Here is a 12822-nt window from a genome sequence, read left to right on the forward strand (position 1 = left end):
TCTCTCCGTCTCTCTCCTTCTCTCTCTCCCTAATACATGGACTCAAGTTCAAAAGTAGTGCGCTATATAGGGAATGGGGTGGCATTTGGGACGCGTTCGAACACTAACCATCCCAGATCCCTCCTACAGAAGGAAAATCTCAAAAAACCGCTCACGTTATTAGCAGTGTTTAGCTTGTCTAGTCTCACCTACTTAATTAAACTAGAGAGTGGGATTACACTGGCTCCAGGTCATCTATAAGTCTTTGCCAGGTAAAGCCCCGCCTTATCTCAGCTCACTGGTCACCATAGCAACACCCACCCGTAGCACGCGCTCCAGCAGTTATATTCCACTGGTCATCCTCAAAGCCAGTTCTCTGCTGCCAATGATTGGAACGAATTGCAAAAATTGCTGAAGCTGGAGTCTTATATCTCCCTCACTAGCTTTAAGCATCAACTGTCAGAGCAGCTTACCGATCGCTGCAGCTGTACACAGCTCATCTGTAAATAGCCCATCCAACCAACTACCTACCTCATCCCCATATTTGTTTTTTGTTTTTCTGCTCTTTTGCACACCAGTATTTCTACTTGCACATCCTCATCTGCACATCTATCACTCCAGTGTAAATTGCTAAATTGTAATTACTTCACCACTATTGGCCTATGTATTGCCTTACCTCCTTACTTCATTTGCACACACTGTATACAGATTTTTCTATTGTGTTATTGACTGTACTTTAGTTTTTTTCCATGTGTATCTCTGTGTTGTTGTTTTTGTCGCACTGCTTTGCTTTATCTTGGCCAGGTCGCAATTGTACATGAGAAGTTGTTCTCAACTGGCCTACCCGGTTAAATAAAGGTGTTCTCAACTGGCCTACCTGGTTAAATAAAGGTGTTCTCAACTAGTCTACCTGGTTAAATAAAGGTGTTCTCAACTAGCCTACCTGGTTAAATAAAGGTGTTCTCAACTAGTCTACCTGGTTAAATAAAGGTGTTCTCAACTGGCCTACCTGGTTAAATAAAGGTGTTCTCAACTAGTCTACCTGGTTAAATAAAGGTTAAATAAAATACATCAATAAAATACAGAGAACCAGTCCCGGTTTAAAGCCCTTTTCCTGAAAACAGTAGAGTAGTTAGTAATCGTGAATGGGATGCCATGCAGTCCTCACTAGTGCACTGAGGTTATTCAATCTTCATTCAGCCGGCCTAGCGCTTCACCGATACAGCAACACGAACGGTCGGTATGTATTTGGGGTGAGCTCATAGACCTAAAGCTCATAGACCTAAAGCTCATAGAACTAAAGCTCACAGAACTAAAGCTCATAGACCTAAAGCTCATAGACCTAAAGCTCATAGAACTAAAGCTCACAGAACTAAAGCTCATAGACCTAAAGCTCATAGACCTAAAGCTCATAGACCTAAAGCTCATAGAACTAAAGCTCACAGAACTAAAGCTCATAGACCTAAAGCTCATAGACCTAAAGCTCATAGACCTAAAGCTCATAGACCTAAAGCTCATAGACATAAAATGACATAGAAAGACTGTGATTCTAGTTCTAAACAGACAGATAATCTGGGGAGATCAACTCACGCCAAAATAACACATGGAATAATGTCTGTTGTTCGCCATCTTATTTCTACTATTGTGGAAGTCATTGAAAAAGACTTGAGCAGAAGTGACTGGAGCAGAAGTGTCTGGAGCAGAAGTGACTGGAGCAGAAGTGTCTGGAGCAGAAGTGTTTGGAGCAGAAGTGTCTGGAGCAGAAGTGTTTGTAGCAGAAGTGTCTGGAGCAGAGTGTCTGGAGCAGAACTGACTGAAGCAGAAGTATCTGGAGCAGAAGTGACTGGAGCAGAAGTGTCTGGAGCAGAAGTGACTGGAGCAGAAGTGTCTGGAGCAGAAGTGTTTGGAGCAGAAGTGTCTGGAGCAGAAGTGTTTGTAGCAGAAGTGTCTGGAGCAGAGTGTCTGGAGCAGAACTGACTGAAGCAGAAGTATCTGGAGCAGAAGTGACTGGAGCAGAAGTGTCTGGAGCAGAACTGACTGAAGCAGAAGTGTCTGGAACAGAAGTGTCTGGAGCAGAAGTGAATGGCCCTGAAGTAACTGGAGCAGAAGTGTCTGGAGCAGAAGTGTCTGGAGCAGAAGTGTCTGGAGCAGAAGTGTCTGGAGCAGAAGTGACTGGAGCAGAAGTATCTGGAGCAGAAGTGTCTGGAGCAGAATTGTCTGGAGCAGAAGTGTCTGGAGCAGAAGTGACTGAAGCAGAAGTATCTGGAGCAGAAGTGTCTGGAGCAGAAGTGAATGGAGAAGAAGTGTCTTGAGCAAAAGTGTCTGGAGAAGAAGTGTCTGGAGCAGAAGTGACTGGAGCAGAAGTGTCTGGAGCAGAAGTGACTGGAGCAGAACTGACTGAAGCAGAAGTGTCTGGAGCAGAAGTGACTGGAGCAGAAGTGACTGGAGCAGAACTGTGTGGAGCTGAAGTGACTGGAGCAGAAGTGTCTTGAGCAGAAGTGTCTGGAGCAGAAGTGTCTGGAGCTGAAGTGACTGGAGCAGAACTGACTGAAGCAGAAGTGACTGGAGCAGAAGTGACTGGAGCAGAACTGTGTGGAGCTGAAGTGACTGGAGCAGAAGTGTCTTGAGCAGAAGTGTCTGGAGCTGAAGTGACTGGAGCAGGAGTATCTGGAGCAGAAGTATCTGGAGCAGAAGTGTCTGGAGCAGAAGTGACTGAAGCAGAAGTATCTGGAGCAGAAGTGTCTGGAGCAGAAGTGAATGGAGAAGAAGTGTCTGGAGCAGAAGTGTCTGGAGAAGAAGTGTCTGGAGCAGAAGTGTCTGGAGCAGAAGTGTCTGGAGCAGAAGTGACTGGAGCAGAAGTGTCTGGAGCAGAAGTGACTGGAGCAGAACTGACTGAAGCAGAAGTGTCTGGAGCAGAAGTGACTGGAGCAGAAGTGACTGGAGCAGAACTGTGTGGAGCTGAAGTGACTGGAGCAGAAGTGTCTTGAGCAGAAGTGTCTGGAGCAGAAGTGTGTGGAGCTGAAGTGACTGGAGCAGAACTGACTGAAGCAGAAGTGACTGGAGCAGAAGTGACTGGAGCAGAACTGTGTGGAGCTGAAGTGACTGGAGCAGAAGTGACTGGAGCAGAAGTGTCTGGAGCTGAAGTGACTGGAGCAGAAGTATCTGGAGCAGAAGTATCTGGAGCAGAAGTGTCTGGAGCAGAAGTATCTGGAGCAGAAGTGTCTGGAGCAGAAGTGTCTGGAGCAGAAGTGACTGGAGCAGAAGTGTCTGGAGCAGAAGCATCTGGAGCAGAAGTGTCTGGGACAGAAGTGTCCGGAGCAGAAGTATCTGGAGCAGAAGTGTCTGGAGCAGAAGTGTCTGGAGCAGAAGTGTCTGGAGCAGAAGTGTCTGGAGCAGAACTGACAGTTGGGTACCAGTCTTCCATAGAACGTTCATAACAATGATTTGACGTGACCGTCGTGCAACCCATGAGTAAATCTTGTAGCCTACCCTGTTTGTGAGAGCAGTCTGTTCAGTGATGATGCTATGGTTCCTACCCTGTCTGTGAGCTGGGTCTGTTTGACCAGTAGCTGGTCCCGGTCCATCCTGGTCTGAGAGAGCTGCTCCTTCAGGACCCTGTTCTCATCCTGTAGACTGATGTCATCATCTGACGGTAAAGAGCATACAGGTATAAACATTAAAAACACCTTCCTAATATTGAGTTGCCCCACCCTCCCTCCCCTCCCCTTTTTCCCCTCAGAACCGCCTCAATTCATCAGGTCGTGGACTCTACAAGGTGTCGAAAGCGTTCCACAGGGATGCTGGCCCATGTTGACTCCAATGCTTCCCACAGTTGTGTCAAGTTGGCTGGATGTCCTTTGGGTGATGGACCATTCCTGATACACACAGGAAACTGTTGAGTGTGGAAAAACCCAGCAGCGTTGCAGTCCTTGACACAAACCGGTGCGCCTGGTACCTACTACTATACCCCGTTCAAAGGCACTTCAATATTTAGTCTTGCCCATTCACCCTCTGAATGGCACACATACACAATCCATGTCTCAATTGTCTCAAGACTTAAAAATCCTTCTTTAACCATGTCTCCTCCCCTTTATCTACACTGATTGAAGTGGATTTAACAAGTGACATCAATAAGGGATCATAGCTTTCACCTGGATTCACCTGGTCAGTCTATGTCATGGAAAGAGCAGGTGTTCTTAATGTTTTTTACACTCAGTGTAGTGTGCATATATATATAGTCCTAGATACTGTTAGCAGTTCAATTCAATGTATATTCTTTTGAGGCAACATTATTACATTGTATTACACTATCAAATGATGATGTTCTATGAGCTGATAGAGGTCGGTATCAGTATGTTGATGATAGAGGTAGATATCAGTATGTTGATGATAGAGGTAGATATCAGTATGTTGATGATAGAGGTAGATATCAGTATGTTGATGATAGAGGTAGATATCATTCTATACATATAGAGGTAGATATCAGTATGTTGATGATAGAGGTAGATATCATTCTATACATATAGAGGTAGATATCAGCATGTTGATGATAGAGGTAGGTATCAGTATGTTGATGATAGAGGTAGATATCATTCTATACATATAGAGGTAGATATCAGTATGTTGATGATAGAGGTAGATATCAGTATGTTGATGATAGAGGTAGATATCAGTATGTTGATGATAGAGGTAGATATCAGTATGTTGATGACAGAGGTAGATATCAGTATGTTGATGATAGAGGTAGATATCATTCTATACATATAGAGGTAGATATCAGTATGTTGATGATAGAGGTAGATATCAGTATGTTGATGACAGAGGTAGATATCAGTATGTTGATGATAGAGGTAGATATCATTCTATACATATAGAGGTAGATATCAGTATGTTGATGATAGAGGTAGATATCAGTATGTTGATGATAGAGGTAGATATCAGTATGTTGATGATAGAGGTAGATATCAGTATGTTGATGATAGAGGTAGATATCAGTATGTTGATGATAGAGGTAGGTATCATTCTATACATATAGAGGTAGATATCAGTATGTTGATGATAGAGGTAGATATCATTATATACATATAGAGGTAGATATCAGTATGTTGATGATAGAGGTAGATATCTTTATGTTGATGATAGAGGTAGATATCAGTATGTTGATGATAGAGGTAGATATCAGTATGTTGATGATAGAGGTAGATATCATTCTATACATATAGAGGTAGATATCAGTATGTTGATGATAGAGGTAGATATCTTTATGTTGATGATAGAGGTAGATATCAGTATGTTGATGATAGAGGTAGATATCTTTATGTTGATGATAGAGGTAGATATCATTCTATACATATAGAGGTAGATATCAGTATGTTGATGATAGAGGTAGATATCATTCTATACATATAGAGGTAGATATCAGTATGTTGATGATAGAGGTAGATATCATTCTATTCATATAGAGGTAGATATCAGTATGTTGATGATAGAGGTAGATATCATTCTATACATATAGAGGTAGATATCAGTATGTTGATGATAGAGGTAGATATCATTCTATTCATATAGAGGTAGATATCAGTATGTTGATGATAGAGGTAGATATCATTCTATACATATAGAGGTAAATATCAGTATGTTGATGATAGAGGTAGATATCACTATGTTGATGATAGAGGTAGGTATCAGTATGTTGATGATAGAGGTAGATATCAGTATGTTGATGATAGAGGTAGATATCAGTATGTTGATGATAGAGGTAGATATCAGTATGTTGATGATAGAGGTAGATATCAGTCTATACATATAGAGGTAGATATCAGTATGTTGATGATAGAGGTAGATATCAGTATGTTGATGATAGAGGTAGATATCAGTATGTTGATGATAGAGGTAGATATCAGTATGTTGATGATAGAGGTAGATATCAGTATGTTGATGATAGAGGTAGATATCAGTATGTTGATGATAGAGGTAGATATCATTCTATACATATAGAGGTAGATATCAGTATGTTGATGATAGAGGTAGGTATCATTCTATACATATAGAGGTAGATATCAGTATGTTGATGATAGAGGTAGGTATCATTCTATACATATAGAGGTAGATATCAGTATGTTGATGATAGAGGTAGGTATCAGTATGTTGATGATAGAGGTAGGTATCATTCTATACATATAGAGGTAGATATCAGTATGTTGATGATAGAGGTAGATATCAGTATGTTGATGATAGAGGTAGGTATCAGTATGTTGATGATAGAGGTAGATATCAGTATGTTGGTGATAGAGGTAGGTATCAGTATGTTGATGATAGAGGTAGATATCATTATGTTGATGATAGAGGTAGATATCAGTATGTTGATGATAGAGGTAGATATCAGTATGTTGATGATAGAGGTAGATATCAGTATGTTGATGATAGAGGTAGATATCAGTATGTTGATGATAGAGGTAGATATCAGTATGTTGATGATAGAGGTAGATATCAGTATGTTGATGATAGAGGTAGATATCAGTATGTTGATGATAGAGGTAGATATCAGTATGTTGATGATAGAGGTAGATATCATTCTATACATATAGAGGTAGATATCAGTATGTTGATGATAGAGGTAGGTATCATTCTATACATATAGAGGTAGATATCAGTATGTTGATGATAGAGGTAGGTATCATTCTATACATATAGAGGTAGATATCAGTATGTTGATGATAGAGGTAGGTATCAGTATGTTGATGATAGAGGTAGGTATCATTCTATACATATAGAGGTAGATATCAGTATGTTGATGATAGAGGTAGGTATCAGTATGTTGATGATAGAGGTAGGTATCATTCTATACATATAGAGGTAGATATCAGTATGTTGATGATAGAGGTAGGTATCATTCTATACATATAGAGGTAGATATCAGTATGTTGATGATAGAGGTAGATATCAGTATGTTGATGATAGAGGTAGATATCAATATGTTGATGATAGAGGTAGATATCAGTCTATACATATAGAGGTAGATATCAGTATGTTGATGATAAAGGTAGATATCAGTATGTTGATGATAGAGGTAGATATCAGTATGTTGATGATAGAGGTAGATATCATTCTATACATATAGAGGTAGATATCATTATGTTGATGATAGAGGTAGGTATCATTCTATACATATAGAGGTAGATATCAGTATGTTGATGATAGAGCTAGATATCAGTATGTTGATGATAGAGGTAGATATCAGTATGTTGATGATAGAGGTAGATATCAGTATGTTGATGATAGAGGTAGATATCAGTATGTTGATGATAGAGGTAGGTATCAGTATGTTGATGATAGAGGTAGATATCAGTATGTTGGTGATAGAGGTAGGTATCAGTATGTTGATGATAGAGGTAGATATCATTATGTTGATGATAGAGGTAGATATCAGTATGTTGATGATAGAGGTAGATATCAGTATGTTGATGATAGAGGTAGATATCAGTATGTTGATGATAGAGGTAGATATCATTCTATACATATAGAGGTAGATATCAGTATGTTGATGATAGAGGTAGGTATCATTCTATACATATAGAGGTAGATATCAGTATGTTGATGATAGAGGTAGATATCAGTATGTTGATGATAGAGGTAGGTATCATTCTATACATATAGAGGTAGATATCAGTATGTTGATGATAGAGGTAGGTATCAGTATGTTGATGATAGAGGTAGGTATCATTCTATACATATAGAGGTAGATATCAGTATGTTGATGATAGAGGTAGGTATCAGTATGTTGATGATAGAGGTAGGTATCATTCTATACATATAGAGGTAGATATCAGTATGTTGATGATAGAGGTAGGTATCATTCTATACATATAGAGGTAGATATCAGTATGTTGATGATAGAGGTAGATATCAGTATGTTGATGATAGAGGTAGATATCAGTATGTTGATGACAGAGATAGGTTCTATACATTATGTTCAATGAGCTGTGATCTGAGAAAGGTATGGCCTTGGTCTACCAGCAGGGTTAGGGTTAGCCAGGTTCCTGGTGATGATCTGTCTGATGCGGGAGGAGACGGGTGTTGCTGTAGAGCAGGCGAAGGCTGAGACGGGCGTGGCAGCGGGTGTGGCAGCAGCAGAGTCCTGTCCATCTCCTCTTGATGTCAGAGACAGGCTACTCTCCTCTAGCCTGCTGCTTCTGTCAGGGAGACTAGAGAGTAGAGACTCCTCCAGCTTCTACACACACACACACACACACACACACACACACACACACACACACACACACACACACACACACACACACACACACACACACACACACACACACACACACACACACACACACACACACACACACACACACACACACAATGACACCACCCAATAGTTACTGTAGCTGTGTGCGTGTGCGTGTCTGTCTGTCTGTCTGTCTGTCTGTCTGTCTGTCTGTCTGTCTGTCTGTCTGTCTGTCTCACTGTCTGTCTGTCTGTCTGTCTGTCTGTCTGTCTGTCTGCTGCTGTCAGGGTGGAGCAGAGAGACTCCTTCAGCTTCTACAGCCATTGCCTCACACCATCATCATACCATCAACCAGTAATTACTGTCATGGATAATTAGCATTGAATGGTTACTAGGGCAATAGCACTACTGTACACTGGAGCATTTTTAATGTGCCAGGAAACCTCTCTGCCTAGGGAGACTAACCAAATATTAGGCAGATTCATATTTCTATATTTATGGATTGTGATATACGTAAGGTAACATTTAATCCGACTAAATGCAGTCCTGCAGAGTGAGAAGGGTTCTATCCTTCTAGTGCATTCACAGTGATTTATTTGACTCTATAGCCTTGTTTACAGTCAGGTGCACAGATGTATGTGAATTACTGAAGTGTGTAACACAATTAGGGAACACGCATCGAAATGTTTGTGGTCCTCTGTTTTCATTTGTTAACAACAAGTGCTTGGCTTTCTTCTATTTGCAAAACTATCTTAAATGCACAATTTGAGCTCATGTTCAAGATTATGTTCAATCTCAGGCGACTGTTGCACAAACCTGAATCACAGCTTCCAGTCCAGGCGATGTTGGTTCGCGTTGGTCTCCTTGAGAACTCATTGAAAAAACTGATAGGAACTTCTACACTTTGCCCGACAAGAGAGGATTAGCTACAATCCATAAAACAAACGTGCAAGGTCAAAATGGTCAAAGAAAAAAATTCAAAATAATTTCAAAATGCATTGATTTTAAAACCAAAGTAAGTCGTTGTAACGCATAAACTAGTTGGCATACTATTTTTTTTATTTAACTGAATCTAAGCATTCTACGACGCATAACGATTTCCTAACTTTTGCTCGTCACCGTAAAAACTTTTTAAAGAACTTGCAGAGACAAACAACAGAGTGCGAACTTGCGAGGCAAATCTCAGCAGAGGTTGCCGGGGTAACCAGACGCTCCCGGGCCGTTTCCATAGTAATAGAAAGCGGCTTGGCCGTTTCCATAGCAAGAGGGACGCGGTGAGTTCGATGGGTAGAGTGGAGGGCTACTTTGTAGCCTCGCTTTGATACAAATTGGTTAATGATCAAATCCTTTGCTGCAGCGGGAGGAACCAGACTTTCTGCGGGATATCAATATTTGAAGACGTCCGTGGCAGATCAATAGTGTTCTAATCAATGATTTATATATACACCATATATAAATGATGGTAAACATCATTGGTTCTAATTGCCTAAATCTAATGATCCATTTGATAATGGGGCAAAAACGGGATGAATCACGCTGTGGTGTAGTGATGCCTGGCAAAGTGGATATACTAAACATTTCGCTAACGACCGCCCCGGTTGAAGGAAAAGCACCTTTGTGAAAACTTCTGACAAACAGTGACATACACTCTGAATGACCGAAAATGAGGAATCCCATATTGGTCTTTCACAGTCAGGCCAACCCAAGCTGTACTGTGGATGTAGGCTAATAGTAGACCTATTATTGAAATAGGTAATTGAGGCTCTGTCAACTGAGTCAGAAAATCACAGATTTCTGATTTGTTCCATTTTCAATCTCTAAGTCAAATGTAAAAAAATAATAATAATTATAATATACATGTGGATTTTCTATTTATACAACACCAGTCAAAAGTTTGGACACCTACTAATTTAAGGGTTTTTCTTTTGTTTTTACTATTTTCTACATTGTAGAATAATAGTGAAGACATCAACACTATGAAATAACACACATATGGAATCATGTAGTAACCAAAAAAAGTGTTTAACAAATCAAAATGCATTTTATATTTGAGATTCTTCAAAGTAGCCACCCTTTGATCAGTAAGAAGTGAGTGTATGCAATGCCCACAACAACAACAACAAAAAGTGGATATACGACAATGGCTGTTGGTGCCGTTTAAGATTAGGGAGGATGATTTTACTTTTTTTTTTTTATAAACATGGCCTTATTTCTATTACAGCATATTGGATGACTGTCATTCATATTCCATTCACCCAGTTCAACGTAACATCCATAGGTTTAAGCTACTACGTGATACAACATTTTTCCCTATTCTCATAACGAGGTTACTACAACCTAGCCTACGAATTAAACTTTACAACGTAGGTGCACACAGGTCAAGAGACATTAGTGTAATCAAGCTGACAGACATTGACACATTCAATACCGCCTCGCACACTCTTGCCTGCACCTAGCTGATCTAGTGTGTAATTATTAATCCAAACAGTTGCAAACAAAAGTTTCTATTGGACAAATTCAGGTATGTTTATCCCCGTTTTGTTGCGTTTTGCTTCTGTTTAAGAAATGTTTTTCAACAGAATCGACGGAAATTAATACACCCCTTGATCACCCGCGCACACAGTTCACTTTCATAGCAGCCACGTAACAGCATGACACCTTTGCTCATTCTATTCCTTCTTGCATCTACGTTCTCTCCTCCTCTCACCTTTTTCCCTTCACGTATGGACTTCAGTGCACAACACATCAGCTGTCTATGACCAGGGCGAAAAAAACCTTTACAAGCCAAAAACTTCATACCATAACCGCTACCCACAGCCTACATCATTGTCACCATATTAACTAACATCATAGTCAATATAACTACCAGAACCCACTACAATCGTGCAGTACAGGGTACAAAAAGCAGTTTAGCAGTTACAGCAGCGTGCCTCATGGCAAGACCAGTAGATGTTGATCTTACACTGTGACCAGTAGATGTTGATCTGACACTGTGTCCAGTAGATGTTGATCTGACACTGTGACCAGTAGATGTTGACACTGTGACCAGTAGATGTTGATCTGACACTATGACCAGTAGATGTTGACACTGTGACCAGTAGATGTTGATCTGACACTGTGACCAGTAGATGTTGACACTGTGCCCAGTAGATGTTGATCTGACACTGTGACCAGTAGATGTTGATCTGATACTGTGTCCAGTAGATGTTGATCTGACACTGTGACCAGTAGATGTTGATCTGACACTGTGACCAGTAGATGTTGATCTGACACTGTGACCAGTAGATGTTGACACTGTGTCCAGTAGATGTTGATCTGACACTGTGACCAGTAGATGTTGACACTGTGACCAGTAGATGTTGACACTGTGACCAGTAGATGTTGATCTGACACTGTGTCCAGTAGATGTTGATCTGACACTGTGACCAGTAGATGTTGATCTGACACTGTGACCAGTAGATGTTGACACTGTGACCAGTAGATGTTGACACTGTGACCAGTAGATGTTGATCTGACACTGTGACCAGTAGATGTTGATCTGACACTGTGACCAGTAGATGTTGACACTGTGACCAGTAGATGTTGACACTGTGACCAGTAGATGTTGATCTGACACTGTGACCAGTATATGTTGACACTGTGACCAGTAGATGTTGATCTGACACTGTGACCAGTAGATGTTGGTCTGACACTGTGACCAGTAGATGTTGATCTGACACTGTGACCAGTAGATGTTGATCTGACACTGTGACCAGTAGATGTTGACACTGTGACCAGTAGATGTTGACACTGTGACCAGTAGATGTTGATCTGACACTGTGACCAGTAGATGTTGATCTGACACTGTGACCAGTAGATGTTGATCTGACACTGTGACCAGTAGATGTTGATCTGACACTGTGACCAGTAGATGTTGACACTGTGACCAGTAGATGTTGACACTGTGTCCAGTAGATGTTGATCTGACACTGTGACCAGTAGATGTTGATCTGACACTGTGACCAGTAGATGTTGATCTGACACTGTGACCAGTAGATGTTGATCTGACACTGTGACCAGTAGATGTTGATCTGACACTGTGACCAGTAGATGTCGATCTGACACTGTGACCAGTAGATGTTGACACTGTGACCAGTAGATGTTGATCTGACACTGTGACCAGTAGATGTTGATCTGACACTGTGACCAGTAGATGTTGATCTGACACTGTGTCCAGTAGATGTTGATCTGACACTGTGACCAGTAGATGTTGATCTGACACTGTGACCAGTAGATGTTGATCTGACACTGTGTCCAGTAGATGTTGATCTGACACTGTGACCAGTAGATGTTGATCTGACACTGTGACCAGTAGATGTTGACACTGTGTCCAGTAGATGTTGATCTGACACTGTGACCAGTAGATGTTGACACTGTGACCAGTAGATGTTGATCTGACACTGATCTGACACTGTGACCAGTAGATGTTGACACTGTGACCAGTAGATGTTGACACTGTGACCAGTAGATGTTGACACTGTGACCAGTAGATGTTGATCTGACACTGTGACCAGTAGATGTTGATCTGACACTGTGTCCAGTAGATGTTGATCTGACACTGTGACCAGTAG

The 12822-nt window shown here is 40.8% G+C and overlaps 1 protein-coding gene across 1 annotated transcript in view; it reads right to left on the bottom strand.

Annotated features, from left to right (window-relative positions):
* crocc2 (ciliary rootlet coiled-coil, rootletin family member 2) overlaps nt 1-9496 on the bottom strand; it is a 157730-nt gene extending 148234 nt beyond the window's left edge. The window contains exons 1-3 of the mRNA XM_055941161.1: nt 9029-9496; nt 7993-8209; nt 3516-3625 (exon numbers count right to left, since the gene is read on the bottom strand). Of these exons, the coding sequence (XP_055797136.1) occupies nt 3516-3625; nt 7993-8209; nt 9029-9088 (387 nt within the window). The 5' untranslated portion in view covers nt 9089-9496. The remainder of the gene's footprint in view (nt 1-3515; nt 3626-7992; nt 8210-9028) is intronic.
* Between the last annotated feature and the right edge of the window lie 3326 nt (nt 9497-12822).

Source organism: Salvelinus fontinalis, chromosome 12 (assembly GCF_029448725.1).
Source record: "Salvelinus fontinalis isolate EN_2023a chromosome 12, ASM2944872v1, whole genome shotgun sequence".
In the NCBI taxonomy this organism is placed as follows: Eukaryota; Metazoa; Chordata; class Actinopteri; order Salmoniformes; family Salmonidae; genus Salvelinus; species Salvelinus fontinalis.